We start from the raw sequence: 22407 nt of genomic DNA, 5'->3' as shown, positions 1-22407 counted from the left end.
GCATGCTGGCATCTATAAAATAGACCTGGTACACACTATACACAGACACTCTGAAGTGCATCCACACCATCCACGTGGAGACGCACAATGATGCCTAGACACACACAGACATAACGGCACGAATGTGGTCACCTTGACACATAGATACATTCGCACACACATACCCACATGACATAAATACATGAAATACAGGGCCACACTGACACATCAAGACACACTGAAATACATCTGTGTGCAGAATGCTTGTGTACACACACGACACATACCCTGGCCTGCGTGACCACACTCATTGTCTAACAAGCCCTAGGATCCGGGCTTTCTTGAGCTGTTACCCAGCTCCCTCTTTCATTCTCCCAGGGGGAAATGGTGTCCCCGAGGGAACAGAGGTCTCCTGTCCTATCTTAAGCTCTGCTGGATCCCGTGTGACATCAGCCAGCCTCCACTGCTGCCACCGCCACTGGGAGTTGTGAGGTTTGTGCCGGGCTGGGCCAGCACCAGGCACTGACACTTCAGCTCTTGTTGGGAGAACAGAGAGAGGTTCTTGTCTGCTGCCTGTCCTCGGCTCCACTGCTGGGCCCCCGGAGGCTTTTCCTCAGGCTGCACAGGTATGTGGGGCCAGTAAGGTCTGTGCCTAGCACAGAAGCCACCAGAGTCAGCCCTAGGGGGTGTGGCTTTGTTGCAAGCTGCCTGTGGAAGCCAGCCCAGATGTACTCCCTCCTCTGTACTTCCACAGCTTGCTTTCTTGGGGCCTGGCAGGGCTGGGCCTCTCAGGGTAGCCTGGCTATGGGACTCCCTCCCTTCCCTGTGGTCACTTTCCTAGCTCCAGAGAAGGCCGTAGAGTGGCCTTGTAACAATTGGTGGTATCTACTCAGACAGACTAGTCTGTAGCCCAGGGCCCACGGTGGGCCAAAGCTGTGTCTTGGGTTGCACAATTTCCAGCAGCCCTGAGAGCAGCTGGGCTCTCAGTTGAGATCTTAGCTCTTAGCCTTGAAAGTGGGAAGTGCAGGGTTTATGGGGTCCTGAGCATCCTAAACCAGGGCCTGGACACCCTGGCTTCTTCCACATCACAAGGCAAGGGCAGAGAAGACACAGCACTGCTGGCTGCATAGACCAGCTGGTCACTTCCTCTGGTGCCTGACCTCAAATAGACACTGGCCAGTCTTGGGGCTCTCTTTGACTATGGTCCAGGCCCCCAGGGAAACTCATGTTCCTGGGCACTGAGTGGAAGTCCTTGTGGCAAAATTATAGTCAGCACAGAACCCATCCTGGGACCATCCACAGGAAGTGGGGGTAGCCCACAGCCTATATGGGAGTCTGGGGATTATAGCCTGCCTCTCACAAACTGAGACCCTAGAAAGCTCTTTTCTAGGCCTCAGGTGCCCACCTGTGAAGTGAAGGAAGGCGTCAGACTTTAATCCTGTAAGATTTCTTCCTTCCCTGGTTCTGGAGCTGCTGTGGCTCACAGGGGTCTTGCTGCCCTGGATGAACCCAGCCTTTGAAAAGCCCCAGCCTGGAACAGGCTATCCCTCACTGTCCCCCTCCATCCTGTCTGAGATGTTAAGTGATGAAGGCAGGGTCCAGGGGACATCATTTCTTGTCCTATCTATGTAGGGATTGCTAACCCCTGGGATAGGAGCTGCTCAAGCTGAGGCAGGGGTTCAGGGTTGGGGAGGCAGGAGAAGGCAGCCATGCCTGAATCACTGGAAGAGGACTCTCTCACACCTCTTCTCCCTACACCCCTAGAGCCCACTTGCTTGTGGCTACAGAATGGCCTCCAGCCCAGCTGAGATCCCTAGCCCACAGGTGAGTAGTTCTTGGTCTCAAACCCAGCACTAGGGGCTCACTTTCCTCCCAAGGCTGGGTAAATCTGGAAAGACACTGGCCAGTCCCATAGGCTGTCCTAGACCAGGTCTGGGAGCCAACAGGGAGCACAGTGGCTCACAGAGGTGGGCCATTTGGAGAGTAAATTGAGAGATTTGAGTGAGAGTTTCAATCAGATGGGGTAGAAAAGTTATGGAACTGGTTGTGAAGACAGATAGGGTTGAATCCTGGCCTAGTTCCCTATAAGACCGTGGACCACTCCTCTCTGGTTTATTTCCTCATCCTTACAACTGGCACAACAGCCAGCCGTCCTATGTGGCTGTTATAAGCAGGTGATATGGTGAGGGATTGGATGGATGGGTGGGTGGGTAGGTGGGTAGAAAAATGGAAAGAAATGAAGGGAGGGTGGGGGTAGAAATAGGCTAGTAGAGATGTTGGAGAAGGAACCAGGCCTGGACTGGAGAAAGAGGGGACCTATTAATCACCTCTTGTTTAAAAAACTGTCTTAAAGACCGGGGATTTAGCTCAGTGGTTCCAGCGCCTGCCTCACAACCCCAAGGTCCCAAGTTCAATCCCTATACCTAAATAAATAAACAAATAAATAAATAATAAATAAATGTCTTCAGCCTTCCAGGGCCAATGGGAACATCAACCTGGGGCCTTCAGCCAACCCAAAGTGAGTTCTGGTCTGTCAAGTGACTTTCCTACCTGGCTTCCCTCAGACCTAGCTCCCCTTGCCTTGGGAATAAAATCCAAAGTCTCTGGTATGGTGATTAAGTCCTCTGTCATCTGGGCTCGGGGCTGCCTCCAGCTTCATCACACACTAATTCCCCAGCCATTGCCATTGCTGAGCCTTTTGCCTGCAATACCCTCTAACATCTGCACTGTTAGCAATTCCCCACCCAGAGGCCATTCTTGGGGTGGGGGCCCAATGCTTGCTCTCTATGTAGTGAGCTGTTTTCCTCTTCTTGCCTGTTGTCAACTGGACTGTGAGCTTCCTGAGGGGAAGGGCAAGTCTTACAATCCTCTCTTGGCTAGGAGGATGAGTTCTTTAGGATCGAGGTGATATGGCCCCTAGAAAGCTGCCTGCGTTTCCAAATTCCAAATTTAAAAAGAATTTGCACTCAGGAGCCTGCATATGTTGATCCATGTTCTTTTCTCTTCCTCCAGTGCCTGTCCCACAGACTTCGACTTCCTAAAAGTCATTGGTAAAGGGAACTATGGGAAGGTGAGTTGAGAGGAGAGAGTGGGTTTGCCCTTCTCCAGTTTCCTTTGCCCCCTGCATACCACTTGCATGTGCAAAGAGAGAGCTCACATTCCTGCGTAAGGGAAGCAGTCATTCATAGGGCTTTGCCTTTGTGCTTCTACTCAGGTCCTGTTGGCCAAGCGCAAGTCTGATGGGACTTTCTACGCAGTGAAAGTGCTGCAGAAAAAGTCCATCTTAAAGAACAAAGAGGTAAACTGAATCTGAGTGAAGCTTTCTTTTCCACTTCAAGCTCACTGCCACTTCTTTTTGGCTGGTAAATCTGCTCATGCTCATCTCAGCAGCCTTTTCAGAGCAAAACTGCCAAAGCCCAGCACATGAGCCAGGACATCGCCAAATACAACTTCAGCAGAAGCACACTTAGAGTTCTACCATTACCTGGGAAGATCTAGAAAAAAACAAAACCACAGCATGGTGCCTAACCTGAAGAGGAGCTCTTATCCTAACAATTACAAAATCCATCAAGGAGTTATAGACTAAGAAAATATGTTCTGGATAGCACAAAAAATAAATAAGATGAAAACTCCAGGATCTAGTGATTCTCAGATTCCTTTATGATTGGAAGCACACTTACAATAATCTGTTTGCTTTCGGCAGATAGTCCATCTTGAACAGGATGCTATTTGATATGTTTATTTAGGTTTATTTGCATTGTTTTTGATGCGCATCTCCAGAAGTCATCTTGTAGAGATGTAGGCTGGGTAGATCTTTAGAACAAGGTAATTTATTCGGCCCTGAAGAACTACTGTTGACTCTTCTTCCTTGCTCTCTTTATTTATTCCGTATGCGATGCATATTTATTCAACAAAAGAAGAAGACAGTTCTTATGCAACCACAAATGTGACACAATTTCTGACTACCTGTAACTTTTCAAATTATAATTATTATAAAATCTTAAGGCAAAAAAACCCCCAAAAACACAAACAAACAACAACAACAAAAAGAGGTAACAGAGCTCAGGCACAGGCACTTCTCCTCAAAAAGCTCTCCAACCCTATGTGGCTTCCAAAAATGATCCCACCTCCAAGAGGCCCTCAGAGCTAGGCACAGAAGTAGGTGCAGCAAGGGGTCCAGTAGGTACCCAGGAGACTGCTCCTTCTCAAGTAAGGCAGTGCCCAGTGGGAAATACAGGGCTGCATGAAGGACATATTTCCTGTCCTGTCAAGGTGCCAGGCTCCCCATCTGCACACTTTGTACTCTCCCATTATCCTTCAAGCCAAGGCCAGCCTGGATTTTCAGATGCCTCCACCTACTGGGTCCCTTTAACATCCAATCCCATTAGGAGGACAGAGAGAGAGGACTGAATGTCAAGTCAAGGGACTCAGGAGAGTGACTAATGCTAATGAGAATATCATGAGAGTAGGAGGTGAGGTCTTTCTGAAGGAGGTGGTCTTGCAGCTGGTCTTGACAGTAGCATTCCACTGGTCTAAAAGGAGGGTGGGATGCCCTGGCAGGGAAAATAGCATGAACAAAGGCATGAATATGGATAGAATATGGCTCTTTTTTTTCCTACAGATTTTCCCTGGGACTCATTTACTCATCAGATATGCTTTGGTTTTCCCGCTGGGAACAGGAATTTCTACTCCAGGGGCTGAAACTATACTGACAAGGAGTGGCTGGGGATGAGTCTGACCATTCTGGCCCCTGAATACTAGCAAGGAGCCTGGGCTTGGCTCTGAGGGCAATAAGGAGCCACCCACAGGTGCTTGAGCATGAGAAAGTCCTGGGCAGGACACCCCCACAATCAAGGCCACGTGGGGTTGTACTGGGATGAAAGGGGCTGTGGTGGGCTGTGACATAGTTCCCTGTCTGTGTGACTCTACAGCAGAGCCACATCATGGCAGAGCGCAATGTGCTGGTGAAGAATGTGCAACATCCGTTCCTTGTGGGCCTGCACTACTCCTTCCAGACCTCTGAGAAGCTCTACTTTGTGCTTGACTATGTCAATGGAGGGGAGGTGAGTGGGCCCTGGGCTGACTGGTGTCTAGGAGCTGTCCATTCCACATGCCCACTGTGTGCCAGGTTCTGGAATGATCTCACCATGTTCTTACAACAGACACACTTTGTAAATGAAGTGATTGAGGCTCAGGGAAGTAGCTCATTTGCTCAAGGTCAGCCAGTCCATGTGAAGATTTGAGTGTAGGTCTGTCTGACACCTAGTTGTAATGCTTTCTTGCCTTTCTCACATGAAGCTGCCCACAGACTCATCTTATTAGATATGGGAAATGTCAATTCTAAGAACTCTATGGTCAAGATTTCCAATGCACTAATTTTATATCATAGGCCACAGGGTAGGGGGTATCTTGTCCTTATCATAAATAGAGACCTGAAGGCCAGGGATTTAGCTCAGTGGTTCCACTGCCTGCCTCGCAAGTGCAAGGACCCGAGTTCGATCCCTAGTACCAATAAATAAATAAATAAATAGATAGATAGATAGATAAATAAATAGAGACCTGAGCCACCTGGTGATCCAGAAGCATGACTGTGACAGTCTAGGCTCCCTATTGGACTTCATTCTGTCTCACTGGACAAGATGGCAACACATAGTGGGACTGCACCTCAGTGAGTCCAGATTTAACCTGTATAACTGAATACCTTCCAGTCTGATGCCAAGAGGGGAGTCTTTGCCCTGTGTCCCTAAGTGAAGGGCCTTGCCTGTGACAGATGGGACAGGTAACTTGGGCTCAGTGAGACAGCATGTATTGATCAGCTTTCCCATTGCTGGCACAAAATACCCAGCACTCACAACTTAAAGGAGAAGAGGTTATTTTGGTTCACACTTTCAGAGGATTCAGTCCACAGTAGGCTGACTCCAGGACAGAATCGTCGTGGCAGAAGGGCATGGCAGAGCAAAGCTGCTCAGTTTATGGCTTCCAGGAAGCACTGGAGAGGAAAGAGCTAGGAACCAGATATATTTGCCAGTGTCAAACCTCCATAACACACTGAGATGTCTGCTTTACTAATCTTCTGGGCATCTCTTAATCCAGTCAAGCTGATGATCAGGATTAATGCCCACACAGCCATAATCATTGTATCTCTTGAGTCAGAAGAAAAGCACGTCTTTGAGCCATATAGTTTCAAATCTCATCTCTGCCAATTGTAAGCTCCATGATCTTTGGCAAGTCAACTAACTGTTCTGAACCCCCAGGTTCCTCTTACATGAAACCACCATTATATTTGATGCTTTGAAGGTTGTCATGAGGATTGAACAAAACAAGAGATATGAAAGGGAAGTTGACTTGGAGTCTGGAATGCAGGAGATGCTTAATCAATGCTAATTAATTTTTCCTCCTGCTGACACTGGACATGAGACTGCTCTGTGGGGGTAGGGCCAGCATGTACTCTATGGCCTGCAGCTCAGATTAGTGTGACAGTGGCACAAGGGAGGAGTTATGTGGGCCCCTGTCCTGTACTCTGGAAGCTGGAGCCACGCAACCTCTCTCACATGCCTCCTCCAGCTTTTCTTCCACCTGCAGCGGGAGCGCAGGTTCCTGGAGCCCCGGGCCCGGTTCTACGCTGCTGAGGTGGCCAGCGCCATTGGCTACCTGCACTCCCTCAACATCATTTACAGGTGAGGTCTATCAGTGGTTCAGAGCCAGGCCCCATTCTTTCTTGTTCCAACAGCTGGGGGATGTGGCCCCCTAAATCCTAACAGAATTCTGGTGAACTTAGGCTTTTGTCTGAGGAGGGACCAGCAGCTGGGGTAGGGTTGGGGCATCCTCCTTCCTACAGCCAGGTACCCAACCTCCCTACATTTTCCCTCTGTACCTCTGAGAGCCTTCATGACTGTCTTTCCACCTGGACCCAGGGTCCACAATTCTCACTAAATGGCTAATACTCCATCAGACTATTTTCTCTTATTTTGTGCAGGGACCTGAAGCCAGAGAACATTCTCTTGGACTGCCAGGTTAGTGTGTGTGTGTGTGTGTGTGTGTGTGTGTGTGTGTGTGTGTGTGTTTGCAATGAGTCTTTGTGCACAGGTATGTCAGCATTGTAGATGCATGCATATGGGTAGAGGGTACATTTCTCTGTGTGTGCATGTGTGTTATATGCAGGGAGACTATATCTACATATATATGTGTGTACACATGTTTATATTCAAGGAGCCAGGTGAGGAGGGTAGGGGTGGAGCCAAGTAGAGGCTAGTGGATTTTGTAGTCCTTCTGTCTTGGACCAGGTTCCCTGGAAACAGACTTTGAGATGGCGAGGTGAGTGCAGGTGGCTTATTGGGGAGCACTGTCCAGATACAGCTTAAAAAAGGGTGAATAAGATGGGGCTGGGCAGAGGAAGCATCTCACTTACATCATGGGTCCAAGTGAGGGCTCAGCTGATCTCACAGGTTGGGGGCCCAGGATCGTCCCTAGTTGAGGCAAGGAGACTGGGCCTTTGTGCCCCTGTATGGATGAGTCACTGGATGTGGGCTGCCTTTAGGGAGGGTCAGTGTCCTAGCAGTGGAGGATGGGCATGGCAACTCCAGCAGAGGGGTCTAGGCAGAGCCAGGTGGTATCCACCCGCTCTCCTGCCCAGCTGCCACAGGTTTGGTTGTTTTCTGAGTCCCCAGCATTCTGGCGGGAGATTGCTATCCAGCAGGAACAGCTGGGGGCGCCACTGTTGTAGGCTTGAGTCTTAGTCTGTGTTGTGCTGGGGAAGACAATGGAATCCACATCCTCACCTTGTGCCCTTTGATACTTGTGGCATCCAGTTTAGGAGTCTTAAGTCTTAAGCACAGCATGCAGTCTGCATCTGGGCATTAGACCTCACAGCCACTGCCCTGAGGTATGGCACGTGGGCTTCAGGTTAGACTTAGCCACATCCTTGGCTTGGCTAAGACCACCCTCCTGCCATGTCTCTTGTCCTCAGGGACATGTGGTGCTGACAGATTTTGGCCTTTGCAAGGAAGGTGTAGAGCCTGAGGAGACCACGTCCACATTCTGCGGCACTCCCGAGGTAAGTGTAAGTGTCCTAGGAGAGGGCAGGCTATGAATGGCTGAGGCCACAGCTCCTGAATACAGCCATCAGGTTATAGCCGAGAGAATTTACTCCCTCCATCCCAGCACTTTCTCTGAGCCAGGTTTGCGCTGAGCCTTGGTTTCCTCAGTGTGACAAGGCCACAACCTCTTGGGGTAGCTGGGTCCCTGCTGGCTGTAGCAAAGCTCTGTAAAGACATGCAAACCACATACACCATTTAAAAGTTTCTAGCAACCCCATTTGAAAAGTTAAAAAAAAACAGAGCTGGACCTAGCATGTGCGAGGCCCAAGTTCTACCCCAAGTACCAGCCCCTGCCAAAAAATTAAAGAAACAGGTGAAATTAATTTTAACAACCTATTTTGTTTAAGCCCAAATTCTCATTTTAATATATAATCAATATAAAAATTGTTGAACTATTGGATTTTTCCTAAGTCTTTGAAATCTAGTACATTAAATGTACATAGTGCATTTATTCTCATTCCATGTATTCAGTAGCCATATGGCCTGGTGGCTACTGTGTCAGATGGGCAATGCCAGGGCCTGGCCTGAGACTTAAGATCAGTACTTGTGAATGTTAAACACAGATTCACTTCCCTCTTCCCCAGCCAAGAGCCCAAAGGGTTAAAACACATGGGTCTCAGCAGTAATTCCACGTATCTGTCTATCCTGTCAAGGTCTCCCTGCACCCTTGGGGTTATAGCCCTTTCTTGAACTCCCAGCAGTCTTAGACATTGAACCCAAAGGGGATCCTAGTGGCTTGGACAGGGGGCAGGGTAGGTGGGGGCTGCAGAGCTAGGCAGCTCCTCCCCATCTGGCCAAGGGTAGGACTGGAGCTACTCTGTTTTCTCCATATGCCTGAAGGCCTGGGCTTGGAATGCCAGGAATCTCTTGGAATCCTGGATCAGTGTTATGGTACCTGATGGATAGGTGATTTCCCTGAGCAGGAGCTGCTGTCTATGTGTGTAGGAGTGTTCGTTGGATGAAGGTGGCCCTCCAAAGCTTGACAGCTGAGCCATCCCTTCCCAGGAAACTGCCAGCACTGGGGATCAGGGGAATGGAACCCTGGCTCAAGTAGGAAACACATGGCCCCAACTTCTTGCCTGACTCTGCTGTGGCTGTGGAGGCAGGGAGCACAGACTAGAGTAATCATGGTCACTGCCCTTGTTCAGGGGTCTACATATATCCTTAAAACAGTCCCCCAGACAGATTCTGCATCCTTATGTTGTGGATGAAACCAAAATCTGGGGTGGTGGTGTTAATGACCTACCTGAGACCACACACCAAATAGGTCTTGGGTTGGTGTGACTCTCTGGAATTCTGCAGACCCACACAGCCTCTCAGGGTACCTTTGGATTTGCCTGCTGCTGAGGGCCCTCTCCTTAGTGGCAGACATCCCAGGCTAAGACTTACCAAGCCCTTGGGTTTGGCAGAAAGCAGAGATCTGCCTCCGCTTCCCTCCTCATGCAGGGCATAAAGCATAGTGTGTATTCATTTCTCAATGACTTAAAGTGTCACTGTTCCTTACCCTGTATCACTAAGGTTTCTAAGGTTTCTAGTACAAGCATGTGCCATATTTCTTCTTCTTCTTCTTTTTTTTTTTGGTACTGGGGATCAAACTCAGGTCCTTGTGCTTGCAGGGCAGCCAACAGAACCACTGAGCTAAATCCCTGGCACCAATGTGCCACATTTCTTAGACATTGTCTCTTCATCTCCCCACTGCATAAGAATACTCCCCGAGCTTTCCTGTTCCACAGCACCAGCGGCCCATTAGATGCCTATGTGCATCTGCTCTGGGCAGACTAATTAGGAAAAGCAAAACTAAAGTTTCCAGATGTACTTCTGAACTAGTTAAGGCTTGGTGAATGGGTCACAACCAGGATTGCAGCCCCTTTTACCTCTTTGGCTGGTGAAACTTCTGTGTTCCAGGTGTAGTGGCACATGCTTGTAATTCCAGCACTCAGGAGGCTGGAATGGGAAAACTTGGGGAGTATTCCCACAATGCAGAGGGGGGACTAAAGGACAGTGTCTAAGGATTGTGGCACATGCTTCCCCTGGAAACCTTGGTGACAGAGACCTCAGGAGGCTGTGAGTTTGAGGCCAGTCTGGGTTATATATTGAGTTCAAGGCCAGCCTGAACTATATAGCAAGACCCTGTCTCAAAATAAACAAACAAACAACAAACTTCTATGTGATACACAGCACATTCAACTGTATAGGATAGTCCTGCCTGATCTTTATGTCACCAGAACATGTCAAAGGGCCCTGCAAAAACTAGGCCTTTGGGGAAAAGAAGCTGAATGAGCATGTGCTCCACTACATGAATATCACAGCAGGATCAATCCTTGCTGACCTTCTGTAAGTGCCTTGTTTACAGATGTAGAAACTGAGACTGAAGGTCTTTTCAAATAAGTGTGTTACACTGGTCATTCAAGACATTCAAATTAAAACAATGCTGCGGGCGGGGATTTAACTCAGTGGTTCTGCTGCCTACCCTGCAAGTGCAAGGGCCTGAGTTCGATCCCCAGTACCAAAAAACCCCACAAAAAACAAAAAACAGGGGGGTTTAGCTCAGTGGTTCCAGCGCCTGCCTCGCAAGCGCAAGGTCCTGAGTTCGATCCCCGATACCAAAAAAAAACCCCAAAAAACAAAAAACAATGCTGAGATTCCATCTCACTCCAGAAAGAATGGCTGCTATCAAAAAATCCACCAATAACAAATGCTGGAGAGGCTGTGGGGAAAAAAGAACCCTTCTCCTCTGTTGGTGGGAGTGCAGACTGGTGCAACCACTGTGGAAATCAGTGGAGAGATTTTTGCAAAAATCTAAAACTAGAGGTTCCATCTGACCCACCTATACCTCTTCTTGATATCTTCCTGAAAGAATTAAAAGCATCATACCACAGCGATATATGCACACCCATATTTATAGCGGCACAATTTGTAATAGCTAAATCTTGGGAACAGCCCAAATGCCCATTAACTGACAAGTGGATAAAGAAGATATATATATTTTTTGGTACCGGGGATCGAACTTGGGTCCTTGTGCTTGTGCAGCAGGCAGTGAAACCACTGAGCTAAATCCCCGGCCCAAGAAGATATTTTTTTTATACAATGGAGTACTGCTCTGGCATAAAGAAGGATGAGTTTCAGACATTTATAGCTAAATGGATGGACCTTGAGACCATACTTTTAAGTGAAATAAATCAGACATACATGTTTAAATACCATATTGTTTCTCTGGTGTGAGAAATTGAAAGTGGAAATAAGGACTGAATGATGGATGTTGGGTATAATGGATGTTGGAAAATGGGAAGAAAGTGTTCAAATAGGAAGGGGAGGAGCTGGGGATTTAGCTCAATGGTTCCTTGTGCCTGTGAGCGCAAGGTCCCGAGTTTGAGTTTGATCACCGGTACCAAAAAACAACAAAACAAAACAAAACAAAAACAAATGGGAAGGGGAACAAGGGAGGAGGAAGGGAGAAAGGAAAGGACAAGAAAAAAAGCAAAAACAGAAGAAAAAAATGGAAACAAAGCTTTTGTACATAGGGAGGGGAGGCAGTTGGAGGGGAGGAATGGGAAAAATAAAATTTATTTAAAAAATAATAAGTGTGTTACAGATAAACATGTTTCCCCAACAGTATTTGGCTCCTGAAGTGCTTCGTAAAGAGCCTTATGACCGGGCAGTAGACTGGTGGTGTTTAGGAGCAGTTGTCTACGAGATGCTGCATGGCCTGGTGAGTGGGGTGCTGCTCTCTGCAGAGGACATGGGCTCTGGGGACAGCTGAGGATGGGTCTCTCCCAGCTCTGTGCATGGAATGAAATGAGCCATCTTGCCCCATGTGGAGAAAGATGACACCAATATGAATTCAAGGATTATATCTATTTTTTCAAAGTTAGTTTAGCACTTAACACTTTATAGCATAGTGCTTTACCTTGGGCACCTCAAAGCAGCCTTTGGAGTTAAGCACTGAAGAATACAGAATAGTCTTTGTTTTACTGAGAAGGACACTAAGGCCAGGAGAGGTCACAGGGCTGACAGGTTGGGAGCCCATCCTGGGCCTGTGTGGATCCCAGGGCAAACTCTTCTCTGGAGGTTCACCAGTGTGGCATGGTGCAGGGGAAGCAGTAGGCGCTGCAAGCTCAGGAGAAGGGCCTGCAGGTAGAGGAGCAGAAGAGCAGCAGGAAGGAGAGTTGGACCCTACGTACAGATGGAAGCCTGGCTCTCTTCCCTACTTGCTGTGTGGTTTAATTCCTTGGAGCCTTGTCTTCTCATCTGAGAAACTGCAGCCTCTCTGAGGATGGTTATGAGCTGGGCTAAAAGGGTGAAAGTCAAAGTGTGAACCTGGTGCACAAGCTGGATTAGGAGAGCTGGGAAAGGGGATCCCTGGAGGCCCATGAGCCTCCTGTTCTTAGGCAGAGCCTTCTGCCTTCCCAGCAACCTTCTCCTCTGTGCTGGAAGCCTGGAGTTGCTTATTCTCCCTATCTGCAATGTGCCATTGCACAAGACATAGGTCTGGCTACATCCTCCTCCCTACCTGGGGTGGTCCAAGTGCCCCTAGGTCCTATTTCCATGCTCCACAGGTGACCTTCCAGCTTCTCTCCCTCTCTCACCAGCCACCCTTCTACAGCCAAGACGTTTCCCAGATGTATGAGAACATTCTGCACCAGCCGCTGCAGATCCCCAGGGGCCGGACAGTGGCTGCCTGTGACCTCCTGCAAGGCCTTCTCCACAAGGACCAGAGGCAGCGACTGGGCTCCAAGGCAGGCTTTGTAGGTGACCTGCCAGGAGAGCACTGGCCACTGTGGGGCTCTCAGCTTCCTGCAGCAGCTCAGGAGCACACCAGCATGCCTCCTACTGCCCTGTAAAACCAGGCGCCACTAACTCATTCATCTGGAAATCCACTACTGCTGCTAGCTGGCTACTTTCTTTACTTTACTCCAGTTCTTTTGTTTTTGGTACTGGGGATCGAACTCAGGACCTTGTGCTTACAAGGCAGGTGGTGGCACCACTGAGCTACATCCCCTGGCCCTCTTTACTCCAGCTCTTGATAGTCAGCCAATATTTACTGAGCATCTGCTATGTGCCAGACATTGAGTTAGTGCTAGAGACTTAACAGGCTGGGTCTCTGCCCTGATTAGACTTGGCTGTGGCAAGAGGCTGCAAAAAGACAAAAATCACCCGCACTTATCACCAAGTAACGCATGTCAGTGAGGAAATGGACACTGAGTAGAGTAAAAACAGTGATGGGAGGGGAAAGTCACACTGGAATGGCCACTGGGTCCTCTCTGAGGAGGTGACAGTGAAGCCAGGATTCGAAGGATGAGCAAGAACGGTGCACAGGCCTAGGCGATGGCCCCAGATGCAGGCCACAACATGGGCAAAAGCTCCGTGGTGGGAAGAGGGACAGCAGTGACTCTGGGGTGTTCTGAGTCAGAAGTAGAATGACCTGAGTCTCTAGAAGCTTCCTCTGGCTTCTGTGCAGAGAGTGGGCTAGACTTGCTTTTCACAAATATCGGAACAATTCTCCTTGCCAGAGCCCAGGCTGGGCACTTGAAATTGTTGCCATTCCCCATATTAAGGTCGTGATTCTTTTCTTTTTTTTTTTTTTTTTGGTTTTTTGAGACAGGATCTCACTGTGTAGTTCAGACTGGCCTTGAGCTCACTATGTAGCATAGGCTAGCCTCTAACTCATGGGATCCTCCTGCGTCAGCCTGGGATTACAGGCATATGCCACCACACCCAGCTCATGATTCCTTTTTATTAAAGTAGCACTTGAAAAATAAAGCAGCACTTTAAAAATAATCTTACAGCTGGGCATGTTAGTTCACACCTATAATCCCAACACTCTGGAGGCTGAAACAGAAGGATCCCTTCGAGTTTGAGGCCAGTTTGGGCTACATAGTAATTTCAAGGCCAGCTTGGGCTACATAGTAAGTTCAAAGCCAGCCTGAACTGCATAGTGAGACCCTGTCTCAAAAAAAAAATCTGACATTCTTTACTTAACATAAAATCAGCTAGGGATGTGGTACATGCCTGTAATCCCAGCACTCTGGGAAGCTGAAGCAGGAAGATCTCAAGTTTAAATCCAGCCTGGGCAATTTAGCAACTAAACAAGACCCTGTCTCAAAGAGGAGGGCAACTGGGGATGTACCTCAGTGCTAAGGTCCTAGGTTCAATCCCTGGTACCCCCATTAAAGAAAAGAAAGGAAGAAGGAAAGAAAAAGAAAAGAATACATAAGATCATTTGGCTTTACAAACTTACCCCCTGCAGATACCAAAGTTCTTAGATCAATGCCTGGCACATGACATGGTAAAGGCTTTGGAAGTGTTTGTCCCAAAAGCCCTACATTCCAGACACTGAAGAGTATCAACATTTAGGGCATTTGCCTACCCATCCTTATCCAGCTTGAAGAATGGGTGCTTCCACGAAGATAGGTCCCTTCCCTCCAAAGGGAATAGGTATGACTTTTAAGATAAGTTATATATTCATGGACATATGGAGATCAAAATTGAAAAGGTACAAAAGAGTATCCAAGGGCCAGGGATGTAGTGCAGCAATACACCACCGGCCTGGCAAGCACAAGGTCCTTAGTTTGATCCCAGGTACCAAAAAGAAAAAAGAAAAAGAGCATCCAAAAAAATCTCCTCTGCCCACCTAGCTCCTGAGTTACCAGTTTCTTAGGTATTCTGGAGATATTTAGGGTTTGGCTTTTTAACTCACTCTGGAGGATGTGGGGCAGGGGGGAAGCTGTGACAGGGAGGGTGGCTTCTGATCAGCACCTTCTTCCTACAGCTCGAGATAAAGAACCATGTCTTCTTCAGTCCCATAAACTGGGATGACTTATACCACAAGAGGCTGACTCCACCCTTCAACCCAAATGTGGTAAGAGGTCCTAGAATTCTAGATGTTCCATTCCAAATTCCCAGGGCTGATGAAAGCTTGGAGGGAATCTGGGCCAACTCTCTTTATATGGAGGGGAAATTGGACTAAGAATCTCAGTGATTTGTCCAAGACAGACTCAGCCGTGAGGGATGAGCCATCCCGCCACTCCCTCATCTTTAGCACCATAACCCTTCTGGCAGAGCCCTTCATGGACTTTACAGGACTCTGTGTCACATAACACACCCAGGTAGAGCCACCTCCTTTAGAGATATTTTCAGACTTTTTCCTGATAATAAAATGGCATGTATGTCTTGTACAAAGTGTGTAAAACAGAAATATAAAGCAACAATAAGGAAGTGTTCAGCCGGGCATGGTGGCGCACGCCTGTAATCCAGCACTTAGGAGGCTGAGGCAGGAGGATTGCCATGAGATCAAGGCCACCCAGGGCTACATAGTGAGCTCAAGGATAGCCTGAACTACAGAGCAAGACTCTGTCTCAAAAGAAAAGAAAAAAAATGAGGAAATGTTTAAGGGAAGTGGCTAAGGGAAATCACTTGGTGACTTCCTTCTAGTCTTTTTTCTATTTGGGTTTCTTTTTTGCATAGTTAAGTCATACTTTTTGTGTGTAGGTATGTATGTATGTATGCATGAATCTATCTACATTTGTCCTTTAATATCAGTGGATGCTCAAATCCCTTATATAAAATGGCAAATTTGCATACAACCTATGAATATTCTCCCATATACCTTAAATCACCTCTAGATTACTTATATAGTCATACCTAATACAATGTAAGTGCTGTTACGTTATCTAGGGAATAGTAAGAAGGTAAAAAGTCTCTACATAAGTACAGATGCACTTTTTCTGAATATTTTCAATATGCAGTTAGTTGACTCCATAGCTACAGATTCCCATGGATGCAGAAGTCTGATAGATAGATAGATAGAAAATCTTCTCCTCTTTGGCTAAAAATTATGCCATTATTTTTTTCATGTCACATAGAACTTTATAAGTATCATTTTTAGTGACTGCAAAATACTTAATATTATGTTAATAACATAATTTACTCAACTATGCTTCTCTGGTCAACTATAGATTAGTATCATTTTTTCCATCATAATGTACTGCTGAATATTTATTTATTTATTTATTTATTGGTACCAGGGATAGAACTCCGGTCCTTGCGCTTGTGCAGCAGGCGGTGAAACCACTGAGCTAAATCCCTGGCCCATTATTTTTAAGTATATATCTTTGCTCAGGATTCTGGCTTCTTTTCTTTTTCTTTTTCTTTTTTTGGTACTGGGGATCGAACTTGGGTCCTTCCGCTTGCAAGGCAGGAGGCGGAACTACTGAGCTAAATCCCTGTCCCCTGGCTTCTTTTCTTTTCCTTCCATCCACCCTTCCATATCTCTCTCTCTCTCCCTCTTTCCCTCTCTCTCTCTCCTCTCCCCTCCCCTCCCCTCTCTTCCCCTCCCCTCTCTTCCCCTCCCCAATCCCCTAGGAACATGAACCCAGGGCCCTCATACTGACCTATATCCCCAGACCTTGTAAAATATTTTTACATTTTGATACTGCTTCCTACCAATGGCATCTGCTGGCAAGCTCTCATCATACTTGCCCTCTGCAGCATGTGCTGTTGCTATTGTTCTTTACTTTGTTTGGTAAGTAAAAAGTGGATTCTCCTAGTATTTTTATTTATATTTCTTTGATTTACAGGGGAGGTTAGTTTTTAGGCGTTAGCTTACAGTGAGGCTATGAATCAAAAGGCAACCCATTTGGGATGGATTGGAGTTCTCTTGGCTACCTGTAGGGTGCAGTGTCAAGCAGTATCAAACTTGTACCCAAGCCACCTGAGCACCTGATCATGACCAGTGTGCACTTATTATTTACATTTTCCCTGTGGTGAATTACTTGTCCATGTGTTTTTGAGCACCAGATGACCCCCATCTTTTCTTTCTTGCAATACTTACTGGGGATTGAACCCAGGGAGCACTGAATTGCATCCTCAGGCCTTTTTGTTTTATTTTTGAGACAGTCTTGCTCAGTTACCCAAGCTGACCTCAAACTTGTGATCCTTCTCCTCCAGACTCCCAAGTAGCTGGGATTCCAGGAGTGTGCCACTGAGCACAGCAGAGCACTGGAGTCCTGACGACAGTTGTCAGGATGCATTCATCTGACATCTGAAAAGTTTGTTCTTCTGGAATTTTATTTTATTTTACTTTGTGGTACTAAGGATCAAACCCAGGAGCTTACAAATGCTACAGAAGCACTCTACCACTGAGCTATGTCTCAGCTCTTTTTGGGGGGAATTTAAAAGACAGGATAATGTCAAACATACAGCCTAGGGCCAGGGATTTAGCTCAGTGGAGCTGCGCCTGCCTGGCAAGCACAAGGTTCTGAGTTCAATCTGCAGTACCAAAACACAAAAACAAAAACAAAACTTACTTCTTTTCTAGGGACCGGGGATTAGTTCAGTGGTTCCACCGCCTGCCTGGAAAGCGCAAGGTCCCGAGTTCGATACCGGTACCAAAACAACAACAACAACAACAAACATACAGCCTAGAGAGAGAGAGCAATATACAGAATCCTAGGAAAGGGGGCTTAGGGTGTGGCTCAGTGGTAGAGCACTTGCACTTGCCAAGCATATGTGAGGCCCTGAGTTCCATCCCCAGCAATGCACACACACACACTCCTAGGAAAAATGCATTATAATACAGCAGTATATGAACTTTGGAATGAGATATGGGGGGGATGGAATTCTGGTTCTGCTACCTACCACTTGTGGCACCTTGAGTCAGTGTCTTTTTTTTTTTTTTTTTTTTTGGTACCGGGGATCGGACTTGGATCCTTGCGCTTGTGAGGCAGGCGCTAGAACCACTGAGCTAAATCCCCGGCCCTTGAGTAAGTTTCTTTAGCATCAAATTCTTTTTTTGTAAAACAACAAAACAAAACAACAAAAACAAAAACAAACACACAAACAAAAAACCAGAAAATAGTGGCTTGTCTAGGGCTACACGTCTAACAAGAGCCAGGGCTAGGTCCAGGATTCACATTCTGGTCCTGGAACTTTGAGCCCTGGATTGCACTTGGTGATCCAGTGCTTGCCTAGCTTGAATCACATTTGTCAATGTCACATTGGCCTACCAAGTCACACAGCTAACCCACATTAAAAAGATGGAGAGAGACTCCACCTCTGGATGAGAAATGAAGTGTCTGTGATCACTTTTTCAATCTCCCACACAGTTTTTCCTCCAAAATAGCTAAAGCTGCTCTAGTCCCTCTCTGCCACATTACACTATTGTATTAACCTTCCTGCTGCTAAGACACAAAACCTGACACCCATAGGTTTAATTTGTGGTAGCTCATGGTTTCAGGAGATTCACTGCATGGCTGGCAGGCTCCAAGGCAAAAACCTCATGACAGAGGGGGCAAAAATGCTTAGTGCTTGGCAGCTGGAAATCAAAACAAATAGTGCTGAAGAGTAATGGCCTAGGGACTATATGAAGTACCCAAGGCCATGCCTCCATGACCTGCCAAGACACACTCAGGAATGTGTGTGCTAATCTCCTAGATGTTTCTTAATCCAATGAAGTTGACAAATCAAAGTAATAGTCACACCTATTTTATTTTCTTCATCTAGACCATGATGGTGAACCTTTTAGAGTTTTCAATAATAACAAACCCCACTGCAGCACTCATGCCACAGGTTCGCCACCACTGATCTAAGACCTATCAGTAACCTAAATTATCTACTTGAATATGTGCTGATTATCAGTCTTACTACCACCTACAAAATGTGAGCTCCTTGATAGCAGAGGTTCATTCTGTTTTGTTCTCCTGCATTCCTAGTGCCATGAAAAGTGCCTGGTAAGCAGTCAGGAAGCACATGCTGGCCAAGGGTTGGTGTGGAGCAGGCAGGGAGCCAGGATGTTAGAGGAAGAAACCACATGGAATTATGTCAGAAAATGATTAATGTAAAGGTATGAGAAAGTGATAGTTAAGTATGGATGACCAGGAGGCACTGTGAGGGGTAGTCCAAGATCCATCCCTACAGCTCTGCACTCCTCTGACAGCACTGACCCTAGTGCTCCTTTCTCATCATTGACTTATATTGACAGGCAGGACCTGCTGACCTGAAGCACTTTGACCCAGAGTTCACCCAGGAAGCTGTGTCCAAGTCCATCGGCTGCACCCCTGATACTGTGGCCAGCAGCTCTGGGGCCTCAAGTGCTTTCCTAGGATTCTCCTATGCACAGGAGGACAATAACATCTTGGACTTCTAGGAGAGAAGCATCTGTGAAGCCACAGAGGCAAGCTGGTAATAACAGTCAAAGTCGTAAGTCTGATGGCCTAAAAAAGAAACAGGTGGATTTTTTCCCATTCCCTAAAAGAACCAGTGTTAATCTGGCCTGGGATGGTAGGACAGGGCATCAGATATGCAGAGGCGTTTTGTATTTCTGTTCTGCTCTTCTTGACAAATGGCTTCCAATATTAGGGTTGTTACATGATAAAAGAAAATGGCTCCTGGTGGTCTAGCCACCACTTTTGTGTTCTGGGCAGGGAAAAAAGGAGGAATGGGGTTGAGGGAATGGCAAAAAGGCACCAATGGAGAGCTTTCCTAGAAGCCCTACCCAATGACTTCTGCTGACATCTCACTAACCCCCTTACTGTAATGGAGCCTAGGCACATGACCGCCCCTAATAGCAAAGGGGTTCTGATGCTAAGTGAGAAGGGGAGGATGCTGGCTACTCTTCAGTTTACACCCGTCAAAGTCCAGCTCTGGCTGTAGGAGATGGGAATGTGGTGTTGTCTCAGTCACAACCTTGTAGGGAGCTAGCACTCTTTACCAGAGGGCCTCTTGGTGTTTGCATTTTTATCTCAATGTATAAAATGATAAGTATGCAACAAAACTATAGGGTATTACCAACATCTTTTACTCTTCTATGTTGATGGTGTCTTTCTTTGTTGTGGGTGCTAATGGACAGTTATTATTGGGTTTGGCTGCCTGACATCTGAACCCCTTCCAGTACTCAGAGAATCCCTTACTTTCTGAGCCTTGATGAGGGGAAATAACTACTTCCACTTAGAGTAACTGAAAAATGTTAGATACTGACTTTCCCACCTTCCCCTGAGCTAGGGACAGGCATGTGGTTCAGAGATGCACTTGTGCCGAACTTTGACCCAAAGAAAGGAGCAGGAGCTCTCTTTCAGGTGGTAGCTGTGTAATGATACCCACAAAACTGAGTTCCTGGTGTAGAAGTAGCATCAATGCAAACTGTAGTAACTGGTCCTCAGCAGTGGCAACTGAAGCATTTCCTCATCAGACCAGTGAATCAGTGTTATTCTTGGAAGCCTCAAGCCTCCTTTTCTGCCTACCCCAGTGATTTTAAGAGCTTCTTAGACTTCAAAACACTCCTTTTTTGTTTTATTGGCCAGAGTCAGCTTGAGAATGCTGCCTTCGTGAGCCACTTTTTGTGCTAGACTCTTTCATGTCAGTTAGCAATTTTCATCCAAGTAACCCTAAAGTAAGAAGTATTACTATCCCCCTTTCTTTTTTTGGTACTGGGGATCGAACTCAGGATCTTGCACTTGTGAGGCAGGCAGAAGCACCACTGAGCTAAATCCTCGGCCCTTTACTATCCCTTTTTTGCCAATGAAGAAACAGGGCCAGAGAAGTTGTTCCTTGCTTGAAGGCCACCCTGCTAATAAAGGATAGAACTGGGACTTGGAGCTACAGAAGCCGGATCCAGGGCTCTTGCATTTAGCCTTTGCACAGGTCTGCCCCTGACTTGGTCTTTTAGGTCCAAGCAGAATGACTGTCAAAATTTCTAATGAGAGCCAAGGCAATATTTGGCTGGAACAACTTGGTGGTGATGAAAAGTGGTTTTGAAGAAGAACATCCAATTGGACCCTCATTCATAGTTGAAGCTGGCTGCCAAGTTAATGGCACATGGAATGCCCATGTGGTGACCAGAGTTTCCTGAAACCCAATGAGTGTCACATGTTCAAGCTTAATCATTTCTAAATGCAATTGACTGGACACAATGTAAGCTTTTAACACTTCATGAATTAAGGACATTCTGCTCTTGGGGAATGAATTATGCTCCTTTATTTTGTGGGAAAGTAGTTTTTTGTTTTTTCAACAGACCCATGGTATATTCTTCAGCATAGCCTTATCTGCTTTTTCCTTTGGAGAGAAGCGGGGAGAACTTTCTTAGGAACAGTATGTGCTGACAATTTTACTCCCTCTTCCTCTTAACTCAGTCCCACTCCTTTCCTTCAGTTTTTGGCCCCCTCCCCGCTGTGCCCCAAGACTTATGAGGAATGAGGCTGGGAGACCTTGGAAAAAAAATCATCAGTGACACTGACTTATTGGAGATCAAAGATGGGTCAGGAAGAACTAATGTTAGACTTTGACATGTGCTGAGAACACTGAAAGAAAATCTGATTTCCATCTTAAAACCACTTGTTAATTGCCAAATATGGAACCTGAGGACAAATTCTCCCAACTCCCCAAAACAAAAACAAACTGTATAACTGTCAGAAAAATGATGGTACTGTCAAAAGCACGCTATCACCTATGTGTTGTAAAACACATAATGTCCTAAGAGTGTAAAATCACATTGTTTTAATCAGGCTAGAAAAAAAAATGAAGCCAGGCATGGGGACACACACCTGTCATCCTGGCACTTGGGAGGTTGAGGCAGGAAGATCACTGCAAGATCAAGGCCAGCCTGGGCTACATAGTGAGCTGAAGGCCAGCCTGCACTATAAAGTGAGACCCCATATCGAGAGAAAAAAAAAAGATAAAATTATGCTAGTAAACTAATCATGCTACACCTGTTTACTGAATACAGTGTCAGTTTTATGTGTATTATTTACAATTCTTATTACAAGCCAGCATTTAGAAATTATTAACCTCACTTTACAAATAGGAAACATCCACTCAGGAAGATTAAACAACTTGCCCAAGGTCATCCAGCTGGTACAAGTTACAGCCAGGAATTGAATTTACTGGGATCTGACTCTAAAATCTGTTTTTCTACAGCCTCAGTGGGAGTAGTGCTCTGGGCAGGTTCTCCTTTGGTCTTCTAGCAAACACTTACTGAACAACAGGCAGAAGAATCCAAAGCCTGTCCCAGTTCTACATCATTTCCGTTTTGATCCCTAACTGCAGCCTACAGTCACCCAATTTTGCACAAAAACCCAGCATCCTCACAAGAGAATTTTCTGAGCTGAGGATGTAGCTGAGTGTATCTGCTTAGCCAAGGCCTTGGGTTTGATCCTTTCAGAGATCCTCTTCACCTTTTCAATTTGCAGTGACAGCGGTTATGAAAAGACAAGACAAACTGTGCGTTTTAATATCCTCTACTACTCTGTACACGTTGAAGACAAAGATAAATGTAAATCAAAACTTAAGATGTCTCTGCACTTTCTTTGAGACTTGAGGCTGCTGCAGCGTTATACAGAAA

At 46.5% G+C, this 22407-nt stretch overlaps 2 protein-coding genes across 4 annotated transcripts in view; both read left to right on the top strand.

The window, feature by feature from the left end:
• Positions 1-515, top strand: part of L3mbtl1 (L3MBTL histone methyl-lysine binding protein 1) — a 50293-nt gene extending 49778 nt beyond the window's left edge. The window contains exon 21 of the mRNA XM_087197866.1: positions 358-515. Coding sequence (XP_087053992.1) covers positions 358-405 — 48 coding nt within the window. The 3' untranslated portion in view covers positions 406-515. The remainder of the gene's footprint in view (positions 1-357) is intronic.
• On the top strand, positions 418-22354 carry Sgk2 (serum/glucocorticoid regulated kinase 2). Of its 3 annotated transcripts, none has more exons than XM_087197870.1 (13): positions 418-605; positions 1744-1803; positions 2448-2497; positions 2992-3049; positions 3194-3277; positions 4914-5042; positions 6544-6656; positions 6956-6992; positions 7946-8032; positions 11689-11784; positions 12665-12820; positions 14845-14934; positions 19054-22354. In XM_087197870.1, exons 2-13 carry the CDS (start codon positions 1768-1770, stop codon positions 19216-19218), a joined length of 1101 nt encoding a protein of 366 aa, XP_087053996.1. In that variant the 5' UTR covers positions 418-605; positions 1744-1767; the 3' UTR covers positions 19219-22354. The 3 variants fall into 3 exon arrangements, with proteins under 3 accessions (XP_087053996.1, XP_004858269.1, XP_004858263.1); XM_004858212.4 differs by having other exon boundaries at positions 4911-5042; positions 6562-6656; XM_004858206.4 differs by having other exon boundaries at positions 4911-5042.
• The last annotated feature ends 53 nt before the right edge of the window (positions 22355-22407 follow it).

This window comes from Heterocephalus glaber, unplaced genomic scaffold (genome assembly GCF_053883595.1).
Source record: "Heterocephalus glaber isolate CG9 unplaced genomic scaffold, H.glaber_assembly_v1.0 deba00001673, whole genome shotgun sequence".
NCBI classification, from domain to species: domain Eukaryota; kingdom Metazoa; phylum Chordata; class Mammalia; order Rodentia; family Bathyergidae; genus Heterocephalus; species Heterocephalus glaber.
Note: the sequence above shows the minus strand (reverse complement) of the source record. Positions and strands in the feature narration are given on the sequence as shown.